This window comes from Brachionichthys hirsutus, chromosome 12 (genome assembly GCF_040956055.1).
Source record: "Brachionichthys hirsutus isolate HB-005 chromosome 12, CSIRO-AGI_Bhir_v1, whole genome shotgun sequence".
Lineage (NCBI taxonomy): Eukaryota > Metazoa > Chordata > Actinopteri > Lophiiformes > Brachionichthyidae > Brachionichthys > Brachionichthys hirsutus.
Genome location: NC_090908.1, coordinates 244,679 through 261,823, shown reverse-complemented (window position 1 = coordinate 261,823; position 17,145 = coordinate 244,679). Strand labels below are relative to the sequence as shown.

General features: G+C 48.0%; 1 protein-coding gene across 1 annotated transcript; it reads left to right on the top strand.

Moving 5' to 3' along the window:
* Positions 1 to 48: 48 nt before the first annotated feature.
* Positions 49 to 13,356, top strand: akap11 (A kinase (PRKA) anchor protein 11). The gene is made up of 11 exons (XM_068746653.1): positions 49 to 111; positions 372 to 479; positions 564 to 617; positions 2,527 to 2,658; positions 3,163 to 3,421; positions 3,661 to 7,960; positions 8,215 to 8,355; positions 8,776 to 8,859; positions 11,060 to 11,106; positions 12,567 to 12,754; positions 13,186 to 13,356. Exons 1-11 carry the CDS (start codon positions 49 to 51, stop codon positions 13,354 to 13,356), a joined length of 5,547 nt encoding a protein of 1,848 aa, XP_068602754.1.
* The last annotated feature ends 3,789 nt before the right edge of the window (positions 13,357 to 17,145 follow it).

Here is a 17,145-nt window from a genome sequence, read left to right as displayed (position 1 = left end):
TCACAGGTGAGCGGCCCGTCACCCGGCTGCTTGTATATTTCGGTTGCTATGGACACCTGTGCTCATAATAGGAGAGCTCCATTAAGGTCCAGGGCAACGGTTCGGAAAGAGGTCTGTACCTTGCTGCTCTATATTTCATCTCGGACTCTGAAAGGTCCGTTTGCCTTGCTGCTCTATATTTCATCTCGGTTGCTCGATGTTTACCGCGGCTTTGAATATCTTGTGTTTTTCCATACGCGGTATCCCTTCTGCTTGCGTGTATTCGTTGTGGGCTGGGGATGCAGCGGAGGCTTCTTGTGCTTCCTTCCTGCATGTCGCAGTAACAGACGGCTCGGTTGCTGTTGCTCCTGCTGGTTAACGTGTGATTGCAGGTTGTGCGTGACGGTGGTCCTCAGTATGTGAAGAGGCTCTTCAGGAATAAGAAGGAGCTAAGCAGCATTAGCTTCGAGCTGTCGGCCACAGACACGAGACTGACGGAGGTTTGTCACGCTAACATCGGTGGACGTTTGTGGTCGCCTGTATCAAACACTCCCCTTGAGACGCGCTATCATCTGCTGTTTCAGGTTCATTTCGTGTGTTTGCCTGGCGCGGGTGAAGGGGACGATGTCGCCCAACAGGCAGGTTTATGATTGCAAATCTGCATTGTGACACATTCCGGGACTGTCCTGCTCGTGGACTTCTACAGGGGGTCCTCACTTAACGACGACTCGGCGTTACGAGTGTTAGGAAATTTAAGAGGTTAGCCCAGGAGAAGAGACATGGACGTAGTGAGGGAGGACGATGCAAAGGACAGGGCTAGAGGACGACCCAGGAGAAGAGACATGGACGTAGTGAGGGAGGACGATGCAAAGGACAGGGCTAGAGGACGACCCAGGAGAAGAGACGTGGACGTAGTGAGGGAGGACGATGCAAAGGACAGGGCTAGAGGACGACCCAGGAGAAGAGACGTGGACGTAGTGAGGGAGGACATGAGAGTGGCTGGTGTTGGGGGGGACGATGCAAAGGACAGGACTAGAGGACGACCCAGGAGAAGACACATGGACGTAGTGAGGGAGGACATGAGAGTGGCTGGTGTTGGGGAGGACAATGCAAAGGACAGGGCTAGAGGACGACCCAGGAGAAGACACATGGACGTAGTGAGGGAGGACGATGCAAAGGACAGGGCTAGAGGACGACCCAGGAGAAGACACATGGACGTAGTGAGGGAGGACGATGCAATGGACAGGGCTAGAGGACGACCCAGGAGAAGAGACGTGGACGTAGCGAGGGAGGACATGAGAGTGGCTGGTGTTGGGGGGGACGATGCAAAGGACAGGACTAGAGGACGACCCAGGAGAAGACACATGGACGTAGTGAGGGAGGACATGAGAGTGGCTGGTGTTGGGGAGGACGATGCAATGGACAGGGCTAGAGGACGACCCAGGAGAAGAGACATGGACGTAGTGAGGGAGGACGATGCAAAGGACAGGGCTAGAGGACGACCCAGGAGAAGAGACGTGGACGTAGTGAGGGAGGACATGAGAGTGGCTGGTGTTGGGGAGGATGATGCAAAGGACAGGGCTAGAGGACGACCGAGGAGAAGACACATGGACGTAGTGAGGGAGGACGATGCAATGGACAGGGCTAGAGGACGACCCAGGAGAAGACACATGGACGTAGTGAGGGAGGACGATGCAATGGACAGGGCTAGAGGACGACCCAGGAGAAGACACATGGACGTAGTGAGGGAGGACGATGCAATGGACAGGGCTAGAGGACGACCCAGGAGAAGAGACGTGGACGTAGTGAGGGAGGACATGAGAGTGGCTGGTGTTGGGGAGGACGATGCAAAGGACAGGACTAGAGGACGACCCAGGAGAAGAGACATGGACGTAGTGAGGGAGGACGATGCAAAGGACAGGGCTAGAGGACGACCCAGGAGAAGACACATGGACGTAGTGAGGGAGGACGATGCAATGGACAGGGCTAGAGGACGACCCAGGAGAAGAGACGTGGACGTAGTGAGGGAGGACATGAGAGTGGCTGGTGTTGGGGAGGACGATGCAAAGGACAGGACTAGAGGACGACCCAGGAGAAGAGACATGGACGTAGTGAGGGAGGACGATGCAAAGGACAGGGCTAGAGGACGACCCAGGAGAAGAGACATGGACGTAGTGAGGGAGGACGATGCAAAGGACAGGACTAGAGGACGACCCAGGAGAAGAGACATGGACGTAGTGAGGGAGGATGATGCAAAGGACAATTTCAATTTTATCTGCCGACGGGTACTGCTGGAGCCTATCCCAGCTTTTCGAGGGCGAGAGGCAGGGTACACCCCGCAAGCGTCGCCAGCGCCTCCTTTGTGTGTGAACAGTTTTTGACCACGCAGAAAGTCGGCCGACGGGAGTTTTGTTCAACAACGAATCCGTTTACGGGCTCTTTGGCTCTTTGGGCGTAACGCCGTCGCTCAGGGAGGCCCACCTGTAACCAGCGTCATCCGGTCTCCAGGTAGTTTCTCCCCGTGAAGCTTTTTGTTTTCCGCTCCAGGCACTGTCGTCTCTTCCGGCGTACCTGGGCGAGCTCCTTCGGTCCCTCCACATCCACAGTCTGAAGAATGACGAGGTTCTGCTGCTTAAAGACTCCCGCGGACTGGCAGAACCCGAAGATGCTGGCCCTCAGGTGGGTGACTGTGCAGTCGACCTTCTGTGTAGGTTCAGGTTCGGGTTCATTGACGTCTAGAGATGTCAGTTAGGTTTGAAATTCAATTCTTCCTGTGTTCAACGGCCAATAACTCCAGAACGGAAAACGGCGAGGACACGCTTTTTCCACTGATGAAAGAAGAGGCTTGAATATCTCTGTTAGGTTCGGTGTTTGCATAGTCGTAGTACATAATATTCTCTGGGTCTTGAAAAATAGGCCAAAATGAGCAAAAACTGCTGACACTGAATGTGTTAATTAAAAGGAGGAGAAAATACTTTCTATGTAACGTCTTTGTGTAAGTATCATGTTACGATGTCTACACCTGCGTCTTATCATCAGGTGCGCGCAGTAGTCCGGAAATGACGCTCATCTTGTTTTTGGGGGACATGATCACTTTCGGTTTATTGACCTTGTCATCCTTTTGGTTGGACAGCCAGGCTCAGCGTTCAGTATTGTCTTCCTTGTCTTCTTCCCTTCTGTCAGTTCTTTTTAAAGGCCGTGTGCGTGCTGCGACATCATCTCAGCACTAGTGTCTACCCTCAGAGCTTTGGAACCTTGGTCTGCTTGCTGGGTTGCTACATGGCGGGCCTTCGATATGCGGTGGAGCTTCAGGCTCTTCAGGGGGGCGGAGCTGAGCCCGGCCAGCCAGAGGACGATGATACCAACCGATCAGTCTCCTCCATTGAGGATGATTTTGTCACAGCCCTGGAGCATCTGGAAGATGACACAGGAGACAGTCCCTGTAGGTTTAACATCTAATGCTTCACAGCATTTAGTAGCTCCTAGGCTTATATGTACAGGATCTTATGATCCTTTATGAATAGAGATAAATCTAAAAAAAACTTAAATCACTTCTAAACTCTACCAGGTTTTGTATCATCATTTTTGAGCAGGAATGATCATTTTCCTCGCATAGATAATAGATATTTACCAATTTTTCCATAAATGATTTTTTTCTTCTCTCTTTGTCTATCCTCACAGCTGTATCTCCTTATGGCCGTTTTATAAAGCATGATGTGGCATCACAGACCATCTCAACTCATAAAAGAAGAAAGGAATTGTCAGGCTCTCGTATTATCATAAACTCAAGTTCAAAGAAGTATTTGTCCAAACATAGGGCAGGTTCCAATGTATCTGTCAGAGTACAAGGGTCATCAGGCGTCGAGCCACAGTGGACTGACTGCAGTCCTGGGGCTCGTATTACCTGGCCATTGGCTCATGTAAGTGAATCGGAAGAGTCGGACTGCTCCAGCCCCAGCCCCATTATATTTCTAGATGAGGTAGGCTACCAGAAGAGCCTGCTGGCCAAACTGGACATCCCCCAGGTACCAGGAGGGCCCAGAGACAGAGTTGAGGACTCGGACTCTGAAGTCAGTGAATTCTTTGATAGTTTTGACCAGTTTGATGAACTCGAGGAGCTATGTGCAGAGAGCTGCACCGTCACACTGCCTTTGGATGCCAACTACGCAACAACTATGCAGAAAAGGTTTGCAGAGTGTAGTAATACTGGTTTAATGTCCAAATATTTCTCTCGGCGCTGCTCGTCCAAGGATATGAATCCTCACTGCTTTGACCAGCCTACTCTTCCAGCTAATGTAAAAAAACCCACTCCCCTTAAACCATCTTCACCTTATTCACTCCTTTCGGAGGTGCCTGGCTCCCCTCAACTAGTGCAGACGCCCTCTGAGGAAAATGGGGGCCTATTCTTTAGTCCTGTCAACTCCTCAGCCTTCAGCCCTCTGGTGGACCCCAGTGGAGCAAAGGAATACTTCTGGACAACAGATGAGGAGGGATGCGAGAGCTCAGAGCTACGTAAACCCCAAGGTCTCTGCTCTCTGTATAAGACCTACTTGGACTTTGCCAGCAGCCTGTCCAAAGAAATTCTGGGATCTGTGTGTGGCCACAAGACTGCCATTGATATCAGTGACAACAAGAACCTCAGCTGTGTCTGCCACAAGGAATTCAGAAATCCTTCAGGATACCTGATGAAGCTCTCCGAAATAGAGGAAACGGTAACAGTCACCGAGCTGCAGAAGAAGTCACAGTCACTGAAGAACGGCATTCAGAGGTTTGCCACAGACCTGGTTGAAATGAGCTTGGGCAGTGCCTTGCGAGATATCCAAAAAGGTGTGTCCTCCTGCACTACCACCTTGTGTCATCTAGCAGCCAGACTCACATCATCCGTGTTTCAGGTGGCTTTCCATGAAATTGGCATGCGTCATGCCTATGTACTGAAGGAGCGAGCAATAAATGGGTTAGCTGGGTTCCTCGTTAGCGAGGCTGTTTCTGGGGCCCTTAAAGAGTTCTTGATTGTGAAAAAGCAGATGTTTCACAGTGCAGTTTCGCGTTTTGCTGCTGAGGTAGCTGAGGAACTGGTGTTTGAAGGCATTATGGAGGTGTGTCAGTTCTCACTCCCGTCAACCCCCCTCACCCCAAGCGATTTGTCATTTGGCTACAGGCAAGAAGAAAAAGAGAAGGCTAGGGTTTCCTCCTATGCTTTGGACTTGTCTGAGTCTGTTATTCAGGAGGCCTTCATAGAACTCTCTAAGGCTGATGTTACTTTCACTAGCCAAGCAGCCATTAGTGTGTCTCTGGGCAGCATCTTTTATGTCAATGCCGAGAACACTCATACCTGCAGTACTTTTACTAACCAGCATGTCAGTTCAGTTGAGACAGTCCCAAGAACTTCAGGAGAAGATGTTGCCTGCACAGTAAAGAAGGCTTTGTTCAATGTTTCCGGCATGGCCAGCGGTATTTCTGTGCCCCAAGCAGGCCAAGCCCTTTCCAACCTCCAGGGATTTGATGAGTTTAATTTGACAAATACCCAACAGGATAGGCCTAAAATTGTAAATGTATCTTCTGACGCTACCCCATGTACACAAACACACGCTTTTAGTCATGGAACTCAGACTCCCATACCAAGAGAAGTCCTCTCTCATGGAAGGTCCTCATTCCAAAACGTATCTGGCGACATGGCGGATGCAATAGTGACTGAGGCTTGTGAGCTAATAACTGCTTCTAAAATGAGGAAGCGTTTTGGTGACTCTGATGATTTTTTCACAAAGACAATGGGAAGCAGAATTGGCTCCTCTTATAAGCAGGAAACCGTTAATTATGAGGCTATGAATTTCCCTTTGGGACGGGGATCTGGCAGGGACAGTTTCCGACCTGACTGCAGAGGCTCGTATGTTGCGCAAGCAGCAGACCACAATATCTCTCAGCTTTCTTTCCATGCAGGCTCTCAGCGTCGAGATGTGGTTGAACTCCCTACTGTAATGAAATATACTCTTGATGTGCCTGATACTCAAATGATTGGGCAGAGGAGGTCACGTTGTCCTGGGAATGATTCAAACTTAGGCTCTGGGCAAAAATCTGTTGAAATCCCTGTCGCTCCTCCTCCTACCCCTCAGCAACCCAGCGAGATTTCCAAGATAAAACACAGGAAATGGTTCTCCAAGAAGCTGAAAAACAAACTGGCCAAAGAATTTTCACCTGCAACCCCCCCACCCACCCCGCAATATCAACCCGGGTCTAATTATGGTCCAAAAGAGATTACCCCTGAGGCAGTCAAGGTGGAATTTATGCTAAAATTGATGAGGTCTCTCTCTGATGAGGCAGATGGAAATGAGGATGATGAGGAAGAACTGAATGATGAATGTGTTATCAGCAGCACTAACAGACATTTAGAGATGGGGGGTGTTGGGCATGAACTGAACCATGTGTCCCTTTGCCAAATATCTAACAAGGAAGCTCTCCAATATGCTGAACGGTTGGCTTGTCACATTGTCTCCATGGTAACAGTGATGGACACCTTGGGAATGGAAAAGGATACGATAAGCAAGGGTAGAGGGAGAGATGGTGTGGTTCACTTCTCAGAGCAGACCCTAAACACCTTGTGGGTATATGCTGGTGAGGTGGCAGGAGAGGTCATCAATGACGTGAAGAGGATGGTGAACTTTGCACAACAGTGTCCGTGTCACAAAGCTCTCAGAAGATTAAGCTTAGACAAATCAAGCTCAGAATGTTGTCACCATTTTCATTACCATTCTCAGCCTGCTTCGGATCAGAACAGAGACTTGAGGGTAGAGTGGTTGGCTGAGCAATGGTCTAAGGACTTGATAGCATCTGTCCTGGATTCTCCCACCTCCACTTCAAGCACCATATTCAGCTCCACCTCAGGCCTGTCCTCAGAGTATCCCAGCTGTGAGAGTGTGACTGATGAATACGCTGGCGACCTTAGAGTACTAAAAAAGGATGGAGGTAGTAGGGATTTCTTCCTTGACCAGTATGCAAGTCGTTTGGCCTACCGCTCCATAAGACAAGGCCTTGTTCATGCTAGTCACAAAATCAAGCAGAGATCCTCTGGCACTTGCCTTTGCTCATCCAAGTCGCTGCCACATGAATGGAAAACCTCAGGAAGTGAGTTCTTATCACCCCACACCAGAGAAGAATCAGGAACCTTAGGTGAGGACCCTTGTCATTGGGCCCCTGCAGAGCAGAATCAGAGGGAGTACATGGATCTCTTATGCTTTGCGGAGTCTTTAGCATACAACGTCACCTGTGAGGTCACACGCAAGCTATATCTCCCCTCTGTGCGATTGCCCAAGTCTCTCACGGACTCCTGTCTGTATAAGAAATCCAAACTTGAAGATGTGGCAGAAAATCTCGTCAGGGACTCATTCTCTTGCCCCTTTTTTTCCAAAGTGTCTAAGAACAAACATTACCACAGTACAGGAAGCCTGTATGATGGAAGCTGCAGGAGGGGGGTGATGCAGGTCATTGAACATTATGCCAGAGAAATAGTTGATGACACACTGAAGATGAGTCTGACTTCAGCTGGACATTCATTGCAGGATTACCAGAGGACACAAATCTATGACAGACACTCCCACACACACGGGCTGACTGAGAAGCCATCGCTAGACCGAGCCCTAGGAGAGAAGACGTGCCATTTTTGTCAGGAGTGCCCATACTGCATCAAACTTAACAGGCACCACCAGTCAAGATTACAGAGGAGGAAAGGGGGGCCAGAATGTCAGTCAAGGGCTGAGCAGCTCTCTAGCATGGAGATTCCCAAGATCCACATTGACCAGGATTACAGGTCAGCATTTGCCGAGGAGATTGTGTCCATGGCGATGGAGACGGCTAAACGTGAGCTCAGTAACACTAGTCTTAATGCTGACAGTGGCATTGGCCATGATGGAATCAGCTACGCGGACAGCCTAACAGCGGAGATCACGATGTCGCCACCGTCCAATGTCGGTCAGACTGCCGACACCAGGTAAAGACACAAGAGTTTTCTTTGTGGTTGCCTGTGTTCCAGCTGTCATGTCCATTTGTTCACATTATGGTTAAGGCCATTCAGAGATATTGTAGCATTGAGACAACCTTATTCCATTAACTTCAAAAGCCTCTACTGTTGCACATTTCAGACTCAAGTCTACCGTTTTAGGAAAAAGCTGGCTTGTGAATTCATAATGTAATGTTTTATTTAATTTTTTGCATTTCTGAAGCTGCTTCCGTTTTACTGTTCAGCTCTCCTGGTAGGGAAGCCACTGAGTCCACGGTGTCCCAGCAGCTGAGCGTAGGAGATGACAGCCTGGGTAGCTGGTCGAACCTGAGCTTTGAGGAAGAGCACCTAGACGATACCAGCAGCTTCCTTCACCTCAGCGATAGGTATGCAACCACTGCCTTTCTCCTAGTTAGTGTACAAATATCTATTTACACTTTGCTACGCTATTTGGTTGACAAGTTTGGAGGATATCTTTCATACTCAGTCATGTGACTATCACCTCGTACAGTGGAACCTCGGGTCTCGAGCATAATTAGTTCCATAATACTGTTTGAAAGCCGAAAGTATATTTTATTTATTTTATTTGTCCACGCTCCTCCATGTACTCTTGCTTTTTTGATTGTGTGGGTTCTCTCCCGGTTCTCCCCGTGTCTGCGTGGGTTCTCTCCGGGTTCACCATGTCTGTCTTAGATCTAAACCTGAGCAGAAGTAGTTGGATCAATAGGAGTTGCTCTCGCTCTCGTGTTTCTGGATACCACTCTCGGTGCTCCAGTCGTGCATCACCTGCCTTCTCTCCCCAACAGCAATGGAAACAGCAGTAGCTGGAGCAGCCTGGGCCTGGAGGGGGAGGCGTGGGAGGAGCATGCGTCCTTCTCTCTTTCTGACAGGTTGGTTAACCAACTGGTTGATCTTTTAAATTATCCATAAGAGCTGAGGGTTCGTTGAAAATGGGACAAAGTTGTTGAGTCTTTGAATTCGCTGTAAACTAGGCGAGTGTGTAACAGATACATCGGCTCATCCCATGAGAATAATGAGAACCGTTTGACTCATGCTTTGTCTCGTACACAGAACCGCCGTCGTTTGACAGCCACTGCACTCTGGGTGTAAAGAGGCTCGATATGGAATGTCTTTCTTCATGCTAATCTTTTTTGGCAGCGTTGTGCTTGTTCTGCATTATTTGCATGTGTTTTGGTTGCTTAATAGGACATTTGTAGTGTAGGTATTTTGTCTGCTTGTGTGTTCACATGGTAGTTCTCTATAAATCTGAGATGAACTAAGTCTAATGCGCGTCGGCAGCCACTTCTGCATGCGTAGCGCTCGTTCATACGCTAGTGACTGCGTGTGTTTTTGTTTTGACCACACTGCTGCTTTTTGTGGCTCATAAAATATAGTGCCATCAATCAACATCTCGAAGAGCAACAACGAGGAATCAACTGAACTTGTTTAAGTTTGGATGAAGATGTTTCTTCAGCCATCCTGGAGGCTCCTTCGGTTCTGACGAGCAGCGAGTAGCAGAAACCAAACAAAGACGATGAGACTAGTCAGGAGCCATCAGCATTCATAAAGAGGGTCGTTGTCCCACCGCAGACCGTACACCCTTCTGGTCCCCTGAGGGGTCGCCACAGCAACCCAACCTTCTCCACTTCACCCTGTCCTTTGCATCGTCCTCCCCAACACCAGCCACTCTCATGTCCTCCCTCACTACGTCCATGTCTCTTCTCCTGGGTCGTCCTCTAGTCCTGTTCCCTGGCAGTTCCATCCTCAGCATCCTTCTACTGATATAGTCCCTGTCTCTCCTCTGGACATGTCCAATCGATTGAAGTCTGGTCTCTCTGATGTTGTCTCCAAAACATCTAATCTTCACTGTCCCTCTTGTTGTCTCATTTCTAATCCTGTCCAACCTGGTCACTCCCAAGGAGAACCTCAGCATCTTCATCTCCTCCACTTGTAGCTCCGCCTCCTGTCTCTTCCTCAGAGACACTGTCTTTAAGCCGTCCATCATGGCTCGCCGTAAAAAGATTGTCACAGGATAGCATGAAACCGTCGTCACCCACCCGAGCGACACCGACTGAACCCTTTGATAAGTGGTCAGTAGCTTTGTGGTGTGTTGGACTCTGCTTTACGGAACCGCTTGGTGCAGGCACATAGGAAGGTTTGTGGGCTTTTCAGGTCCTGCCACAGCAACACAGTGGGGCACCGTAGCATGGGGTGAAGGTGCCGCCATGATCGGCGCACCCGGGGCAGTGCTCTGGAGGTGGACTGGCCCCTCTCCAGCCACCAGCTCACACTACCATATTTCTTCTGGGCCAGGACTTGAACCAGTGACCCTCCGGTTCCTAATCCAAGTCGAAAAAGTGACATTTCTGCCTGGTTATCTCGTTAAGTGAAGCTTTGTGCTGTCGTAGAATAACACGCAGACCTTCGTCAAAGCTCAAGCAACGCGGCGCTGAGGAGCCGCAGAGGAGCAGCTGTCCAGTCTCCTATCGGCCATTAGGGGGCAGGTTTCTCACATTCTGATTTGTGTTGGACTTTGATTGTCCCCAAACATCAAGAATTCCTCATCCTGACACGATAGACCACATGCTATGATTTTATTTTTATATGTTTAATTACAGAGACTTGTGAAGAAAATAGTCATTAATTCTATTCATGAATGGAACACTTGGGAACCCGTCACTGCCCAGAACTGGTTTTCACTACCTCTGACAAAGCAATTTGAGATCTCAAGATATGTTGGAACAAAATATTTTCTCCTGAAATGTCTTGTTGGTCTAGACTGAAATATATTAAGCTTTTACTAAACTTACTAAAGTAATGTTAGTAATTACCACTCTCTTTTCTGCTCTGACGTACAGTGAATGTGATTCATGTCGGTTTGGGCTCTGTCCATCAGACTGTGATTCACAATCTCTAAAACTGGAGAAATTGCAGTTTACCTGTTGGGGTATTTAAATGTAAACAGTTTATTGCTGTCCTTGTGTACCAGTATGTTCTTTCTTTTATCGGGATCTTAACATTTGCGTCCACATCATTCCAGCCATTTCTCCCTTTTTTCTTTGAACCTGTGTAACCTTTGTGTTCAAACAGTGACTATACTGAGGACAAGCAGACTGAGGTCAAAGAAGAATCCAGTGGTAAGAATATGCGTGAGCTTCCTGATTATGTAAAAACTATTCCAGTCAAGCGATTAACATTTTTATTCATTAATTATGATCTGTAATTAATTGGGATTTTTTAAATCTTGCTGAAAAAAGCCCTCAACTTGGGATATTTTCATTTAAATTCATTATTGTGGCAGATCAAAAGATTGATTTATAACAAAAAGTATCTTTATAAAGTCATTGATTGTCTTTAACAGACTTGAACATTTACATTCTGCTGTATCTGACTCGTCCTTAGTGCTGCCTGCAACAACTAGTTTCAACCACCAGGGGGAGTATTTTATAAAACGGCAATACAGAAACGGTAAATTTGGAGATTAATATTTAGATTAACGCGATTAAAAAACATAACGAGCTAAATATGACTGTAATTAATTAACTGCGATTAAGGTGCTAATTTGACAGCCCTGCTTACCCGAGTAAAACCACACACGTCCTGTTCAAGACAGTCGCACCGGCGCTGTGCTCTGACGCATTTGTTAAATTACATAGCAAATACCACCACTTCTGCTGGAATGCTACCTTCTTTCACTGTAAATAAACATTAAATGCACTATTGCATAATCCCAGTGAAAATCAACACTTCCTAAATCAAACACAAGAATTCCCGTTAAACATGACCGGACCCTTATAGACGGTTTTGGGATGAGAGGACTAAGAATGTAACTTGATTGGAGGTCTTCCTCCATCTGAACATTGGTCCTGATTCAGTCTGTTTTGCTGTTGCCGGGGGTTTTTCCACCCCCATATTCAGCCACACTAATGCTCATTCCTCCACACCCTCCCCGTCTCTCATTCCTGGTTACGTGTGTGTCAGAGAGAGTCGGGCTCCTCTGTGGGAGCGTGGGAACCCGAGGCTGGGTCTCATGTTGATGCAGCCTGCCGGTTTATTATATTTATTTATATTTTATTTTATTTTATTCAATGAATGCTATCTCATGCATAGTTGTTGTATTGTTCAAAACAAGCCTGGAGCCTTAAACTGCAGGTCGTTGTTCTGCTGCTGCTTAATTGCTGTGACATCACGGTTTCTTTTTCTTTGATGATCTTTTAGTTTGTGTTCATCAGCAGCGGTTCATGTGGTTGTTGTATTAACAAATAAGATGGTTGCTCTGTTCTTTAGTTAAATAAACACGCTTTATGTTTATGTATATTATACGTAAGATACTTTACTATTGCAACAACACATCATAGTAGATTAAAACAAATAACTTTGAGAAGATTGGATTTTATTTGTATTTTTCTTTACGAAGCATTTTTTGTGTGCAGTACCCGATGCGTCCCGACCTCACTGAGACTCCGCCTCCTGCGGCCCTGGGTCATTTTAGCTTGAGACCCCTGGGGTAGAGGACAAAATAGCTTTATCTGTCGTATTGGTGGTTTTGCACTGCCTGTCGATATCAAATCAATGAAGGGTGATTCGTCTGTTACAGGGACGCTCTGTGTGGACAGGAGTCCCAGGACGCCACTGGTCATAGTGAACTCCGATTTCCGGGAGCTTGGGCGTGGTCTTCGACACGCAGCTCTGGACCCTCAGCTGAAGAGCCTGCTGCAGTGGGCGGCGGCCTCCATGTGTGACATCACCCACATCCAGCTGACTCCTGACACAGAACTGCAGCAGGTGATCCATCAAGCATGTGGGAAAACCTGCAAGTCATCAAAATGAAAAGCTCTCAATAGAATCGTCGAGTGAAAATATCATTGATGCCGGTTCTGAAAGGTTTGTCGTTATGTTTAGTTCTAAGGGTCAATGGTTGATCACTATTTATGATTACACGAAGCTTCAGTGAAAAGCGTGGTCGTGTTCACTGTGAGGCCAAAGCTGTAGGACGACAGCCTATATCATCTAGTGTAGCAAACTGTTAGCATAAGTCACTGAACAGGAATGGATTCTAATGCTGATGCTCTTTGGATGGACGTGTAGACGGCGCGTTATCTCTTAACCCTGAATATTATTCTCGAGGTAATCCTTCCTCTGAACTTTATACGTGAATCTGGAGCCTGTCCTTTACGGAGGGGACTGACCTGAGCGCTCGCTGTGTGGCCTTGCAGCTCCCGGCCGTGGTCCAAAGACTCCAGGACAGGAAGTATCGGGTGGGACAGCTGCTGCACATGCTGCTGCATTACTGCGAAGAGAGACGGACGCATCGTCCCTCCCAGGACCAGGCGGGGGGGAGGCTGCACCACATGCCCCTCTTTCAGTGGCTCCTGGAGTACACCTAGGACTGGAGAGGATGAGTCACCAGCCATCTACGCCGGGCTGGTGAATCATTGATTCAGTGATCGGTCCCAGACGGAGAGGACGAGGAGGAGTCCCCGGAGCTGCTGGGTGATGATGTCATCACCCAGCAGCCCAACTCAACCACGCACGCACACACACACACACATGCTGCATGCGCTTCAGCCACATCTATCCCAGTGATTCGCTGGAGCATTGATGAATGCATGAGGGTGTAGCCCCCCCCCCCCCCCCCCATGAACTGCTGTGCTGCCATCGACCAACCCACCTGGGCGTTTCGGTGAGCGCTGGAGCTAACGCCAGTATGGCTGCTCCTGGTTTATTAGAAGCTTTGCGTAGCCTCAATCTTTGTTGTTGTTTACCGGGATGGTCGCTATTAAATTGTATTTATTTGTCTTTCTAATGGAGCATGGAATTCTGCTCAGCGCTGTCGAGAGGAGCTGCCGTGCCGGCTTGGCGTGAAAAGCGACTGATCCGCTCGAGCCTGGAACACATTATATATATATATGTATGTATATATATATAATGTATAACAACCGTCTGTGTCCAGCTTGGGTACAGGTGATCGTTATCCAGTGACTGAAGAGTCTCCACCTCTAAAACCATGGACTCCCACCAAGGCTGCGGCCGCCTGATGGCGTGAAGCGCCGACTCCTCTAGCGCACGCCGTGTTACCCACCAGCCCCCGTGTGCGTGTCCACACGCACGGCACTACCAGCGTGGACACGTCCCTCTGCAGCAAGTCCAGCTTCACCAAGTCAAATGATTGGGACGCATCTTGATTTTGTTATTTGCTGTTTTATTTAATATATTGTGTCATCATTTCTGGAGTTGACACTGTAGTATATAGTATACCACAGTAGTAGTAGTAGTACACCACACAAATGCGTCTGATCGGTGTCGTGGCGTTCAGCGTTGTGCTGGATCTTGCTGCTGATTCGTCTGCTGCGCTTTAGGCCTCTGCAGATGCCTTCTCTGCTACGACATACCGGTAATCTTTTAGACTGCTATATAATGTTAAAAGTATTTGACTGTATGATTTGTATACATGCAAAGATAAATGGGTCACAAAATCCACTACTAAAAAATAAAGTATGCAGTTGGAAACGGGGTGACGTATTAACCTGTGAGAGTCCGTATACTGTATTCTGATTTACACTAAAGGAATGTATTAAGAGTATTGTGTAATTGAATGTTCAGCTGCTGCAGGATGGCTCCTGCGTGACCTTTTCCTTTGCCCAACCTAAAGGTGTTTTGTAACCACTTTACATTCCTGTTTACTCCCAATATCCTGTCGTGTAGTCGAGTTGTTTGTAAAAGCTGAATGTGCACGAGCAAAGACTCGACTGTAAATCTGTTTTGTTGCTGTTCCCAGTTGCCTCTGTCCCAGAACAGGCCTAAAGGGGACGATCCATGAACTTGTCTGCTTTTCCTGCTTCCTTGTAAAGTCCTGCCAAATAAAGGTATTTAGTAAATTGTATAGCTTTGAGTTTGCTATTTGTTGTCTTAGTAGCTTTGATAAATAGTTAAAAGCTTGAAGTCAGAAACTTTATGTTGAAATTTGGTGTGACAATAAATATTTTTCATGTGCTCTGATATTTTGTCTGATATGACTCGTTGGCTTTAAACCCCCACAACGCTGGATGTCTCCCATCTTCTTGACAACAGGCACCAGAACGCCGCCGGATGCCGTTCCTGACGCAGCTCTCTGCGTTTATCCGGGTTTGAGGCCAGCACAAGGGAGAAACTGGCAATGCTACGTTAGCTGCTGCTAGCTGCACTACCATGAGGCTGCATTGGAGAAGAACTTTGATCAATGCTATGTTAGCTGCTGCTAGCTGCACTACCATGAGGCTGCATTGAAGAAGAACTTTGATCAATGCTATGTTAGCTGCTGCTAGCTGCACTACCATGAGGCTGCATTGAAGAAGAACTTTGATCAATGCTATGTTAGCTGCTGCTAGCTGCACTACCATGAGGCTGCATTGAAGAAGAACTTTGATCAATGCTATGTTAGCTGCTGCTAGCTGCACTACCATGAGGCTGCATTGGAGAAGAACTTTGAACAATGCTATGTTAGCTGCTGCTAGCTGCACTACCATGAGGCTGCATTGGAGAAGAACTTTGATCAATGCTATGTTAGCTGCTGCTAGCTGCACTACCATGAGGCTGCATTGAAGAAGAACGTTGATACTTGTCTGTAACCAAGGAGTCACAGAGATCCTTAAATGGTTGCTATCATTGTTATGGCTACTCAACGTTCCATAGCAAACCAAATGTGTTGATGAAGGTAGCAAGAAAAATGCTGCAGGAGCTCCTGATTTTGGATATCTGCTCATTATCAGTGAGAGGATACAAATATAACAGGAAAGATAAGATGGGATCAGTGCAGCCCGAGAAGGCTCATTCAGAGTGGAACCCGTATCGAAACAAGGCAGCAAAGACCGCATGGATCAATATGAATGTGTACTAAAAGAATACTAGGAGGGTACAGCTCTGCCAACAGCCCCCTAATCAGTGCCAGAGAGCATAATCGAGAACAATGACTTTTATTGGGTTCTACGTTATAGTCAAAGGTTCCTCTGCCCGTTTTATTGGGTTCTACGCTACAGTCAGAGGTCCCTCTGCCCCTTTTATTGGGTTCTACGCTACAGTCAGAGGTTCCTCTGCCCCTTTTATTGGGTTCTACGCTACAGTCAGAGGTTCCTCTGCCTCACTTTTCCACCAACTTTCATGAAAATCCATCAGGTACAGTACTTTGTTTGTACTTGATATGAATGATCAGCATTCTCCTGTTTCCTCTGTTCTGAGGAATCAATGTTTCAAAGAGAAAATTGTTTCCCTGCTAGACTGCAGAAAACTAAAGCCTGCTGGAAATGACTTCATCCCGCCGGGTCACCACAAGCTGATCCCGAGCTTCCTCTGGACATCCCGGCAGGGGCCTGTCTGAAGACATTCCTCACCTCCTGTGTCACTGTGCAGCCCCCCCCACACACACACCCTCTCTTCATTCAGCACGCCGTGCTTTATCTGAGCTAGTGATCGCTGTAGTGAACGTTAATTATATGTCTGTGTGGTACAGTTTAATCACGTAGCAACAATAGCTGTTCTGTGTGGCTCCAGCCAGATCGACTCGCCTTCCGTCTGTCTCCTCGAGCAGCGGAACGCAGGAGAGGGAAACCCTCTCTGCAGGGCGTCACTGATGGAGAAGCTTGCGTGTGAGACGCAGAGTTTCTGACATCAGGGGGACATCAGGCTGTAGCGGACGCCCTTCATTCTGCTGACTTCATGAGTCTCTTCACTTTGTGAGCTAATGAGATCTCCTCGAGTCACCGCTGGAGCGTTAGGAACGTGTGTGTCTGTGTGTGCGTCAAGCCGTGTGCATGGACAGGAACTCCGTTGCTTCAATTCCCAAGACAGCTCAGAGTTTAGCACGATTAAAGCCATCAGCAGAGGAGCGAAGGGAGGGGGGCCGTGATGACGGCGAGACGAGGGGGATAGCTGCAGATAAAGCATGTTCAATTTAGGAGTCTCTGGACGTGGCTGGAGCGGAGCAAAGAGATTCAGTTGTGGGTGGAGGAAGAACAACAGTGGAGCGGGGCTGCTGGTGCTTTCCAAGCCGAGCGCTTTATTTTGACTCTTCAGTGATTGAAAACAGCAGCTGGGGCTTGGTGTGGACCTGGTAACCAGCCTGGTAACGGGCCTGGCAACGGGCCTGGTCACCGGCCTGGTAACGGGCCTGGTAACGGGCCTGGTAACCAGCCTGGTAACGG

Bases quoted from the DNA above. Each gene is read 5' to 3' on its own strand.
- akap11 (XM_068746653.1), top strand. From the start codon at position 49: ATGGACACCTGTGCTCATAATAGGAGAGCTCCATTAAGGTCCAGGGCA. The intron at 7,961-8,214 runs GTAAAGACACAA...TTTACTGTTCAG, and splicing joins GGTCAGACTGCCGACACCAG to CTCTCCTGGTAGGGAAGCCA. The intron at 8,860-11,059 runs GTTGGTTAACCA...GTGTTCAAACAG, and splicing joins TCCTTCTCTCTTTCTGACAG to TGACTATACTGAGGACAAGC.